Source organism: Myotis lucifugus, unplaced genomic scaffold (assembly GCF_000147115.1).
Source record: "Myotis lucifugus unplaced genomic scaffold, Myoluc2.0 scaffold_1276, whole genome shotgun sequence".
Lineage (NCBI taxonomy): Eukaryota > Metazoa > Chordata > Mammalia > Chiroptera > Vespertilionidae > Myotis > Myotis lucifugus.
In genome coordinates this window covers 38,738-40,798 of record NW_005872324.1, presented here as the reverse complement: position 1 = coordinate 40,798, position 2,061 = coordinate 38,738, and the positions used below count along the sequence as shown (strand labels likewise).

The following is a 2,061-nucleotide window of genomic DNA, read 5'->3' as shown; positions in this document are numbered from 1 at the left end:
CCAATGTTCTTCTCCTTTCAGCTTTCAGGGGGGCCTGCCCAGCCCATAGCGATGGTTTCCTCCCATTCTGTCCTGGAGATTTGAGCCTTCCCCAAAGGAATAAGATTTCCCTCTCGTTTCCGGATTTCCCCTCCACCACCATCTTCTGAGATGCATTTGTGCTTCACAGCCCGGCCCGTCCAGCTGGCTGCTTTTTACCCAGGATGTCGACGTTATTCTGGGAAAATCGCAGCAACAAGAATTTGTCACCCTGCCCACTTCGAGAACACCGCTGTGTGCCCCGGGGTCTAAATCCTTCCAGTCTTTTCTCGGTGTGTCAGAACAGGAGACACTTGTCACCCTGTTGTTCTTGCTTAATATGAAAGACCTTTTGTTGCCAGGTCCCCTTTCCTCCACTCAGAGTCAAACCACGGAACCAGAAAGGCTGGGCTGCGTTTCTAAAAGATTCAGCCCCAAACTTAACCTGTGCAGACAATTACTGTAAAAAAAAAAAATCAGAAAACAGGCACAAAGTAGAGAAAAGTAATTAGAGGAAGGGCATGGACAAGGGGAAGAGCCTGAAGAGAAGGAGGGGCGAGTGTCACCTGACTCCATAGACGTGCTGGGAGGTTTGGGGCTCCCCCCCCAAGCTCCCGTCTTGCATGCCAACCAGGACACACAACCCCGTCCCTGAATTTTACCTAGCAACCTTAACCCTCTGCCATGCACATTAATAAATATACATCTGAGCATCATTCTTTTTTAAAAAAAATTATGTTCTTTCAATATTGTCTACTCTCTTTTATTTTTTTAAAATATATTTTTATTGATGTCAGATAGGAAGGAGGAGATAGAAACATCAATGAGAGGGAATCCTGCATGCCCCCTACTGGGTATCGAGCCCCCAACCCCAGCATGTGCCCTTGACCAGAATCGAACCTGGGACCCTTTAGTCCGCAGGCCGACGCTCTATCCACTGAGCCAAACCAGCTAGGGCCCAAGCATCATTCGTAACATTTAATTTTTAAGAATGACCCCAACGCGATCAATTAGAAAATACAGCCCAGTATTGGAAAACAGTCTCCTGGTAACATTTCCATGGAAAAGCCATCTGCCTCTGGGCACGGGCTCAGCACGTGAAAGCATCACGTGGCTCCTCTATGCCAGCCCTGCGGGGCCAGTAGAACCCTGGTTTACGGTGGACACGGGAAGGCTCACACAGCAGCCCATGCAGGGCGGCTGGGGACACCAGGGTCCACGCGCTTAATACCCAATAAGCCTCGAGGGCACCCCAGCGAGGCCGGGACCCAGGATGATAAAACCTGCGTTGCAGCCAGGGACACCGAGGCTCAGATCCGGTCCTAATCACCCAGGTCCGCCTGGTACCACCCAGGGCTTGTACCAATAAAAGTTGGATGGGCCCTGGAAAGTTTGCTCAGTGGTTAGAGCCCCAGCCTGGGGACTGAAGGGTCACGGGTTCGATTCCTGGTCAAGGCGTGTACCTCCGTGGCAGGCTCCCCAGCCCCGGTAGGGGGTGTCTCTCTCACGTGGATGTTTCTCTCTCCCCCTCCTCCCTCTCTTCCACTCTCTCTAGAAATCGTTGGAAAAAACGAGGATTTCATAAAACCATGTTGGACGGGGCATCAAGTGCGGGTCGGGTCCCGCGGAGGCAGTGGGTCGCAGGTCAGACACTGAACTCCGTGCCTTTAAGGCGTCCGGAGGCGGGGCCTGGAAGGCGGGCCCAGATGCCCGACTCCAGCCAGGCGCTCTCCTCCCCTTTAAGGCGCGGCAGCGGCGGGACTCCGACGGCCCCTTTAAGGCGCGGCCCTCGTCTGCCGGCAGAAAAGAGGCTTAAAGGAGACGCGTGGCGCGATGGCGGCGACCCCACGCGCGTGCCGGCGGTGCGGGCGGCCGCTCCCGGAGCTGCTGCTGCTGCTGCTGCTGGCGCTGCCGCCTCCAGGGGGCCCGCCGGGCGCCGCCGCCTACTTCCCGGAGGAGCGCTGGAGCCCCGAGTCGCCGCTGCAGGCGCCGCGCGTGCTCATCGCGCTGCTGGCGCGCAACGCGGCCCACGCGCTGCCGGCC

The 2,061-nt window shown here is 56.3% G+C and overlaps 1 protein-coding gene across 1 annotated transcript in view; it reads left to right on the top strand.

Annotated features, from left to right (window-relative positions):
• Positions 1-1,834, top strand: part of FAM129C (family with sequence similarity 129 member C) — an 18,993-nt gene extending 17,159 nt beyond the window's left edge. Inside the window, exon 10 of the mRNA XM_023748331.1 lies at positions 1,763-1,834. Within this exon, the coding sequence (XP_023604099.1) occupies positions 1,763-1,834 (72 nt within the window). The remainder of the gene's footprint in view (positions 1-1,762) is intronic.
• Positions 1,835-2,061: the final 227 nt, after the last annotated feature.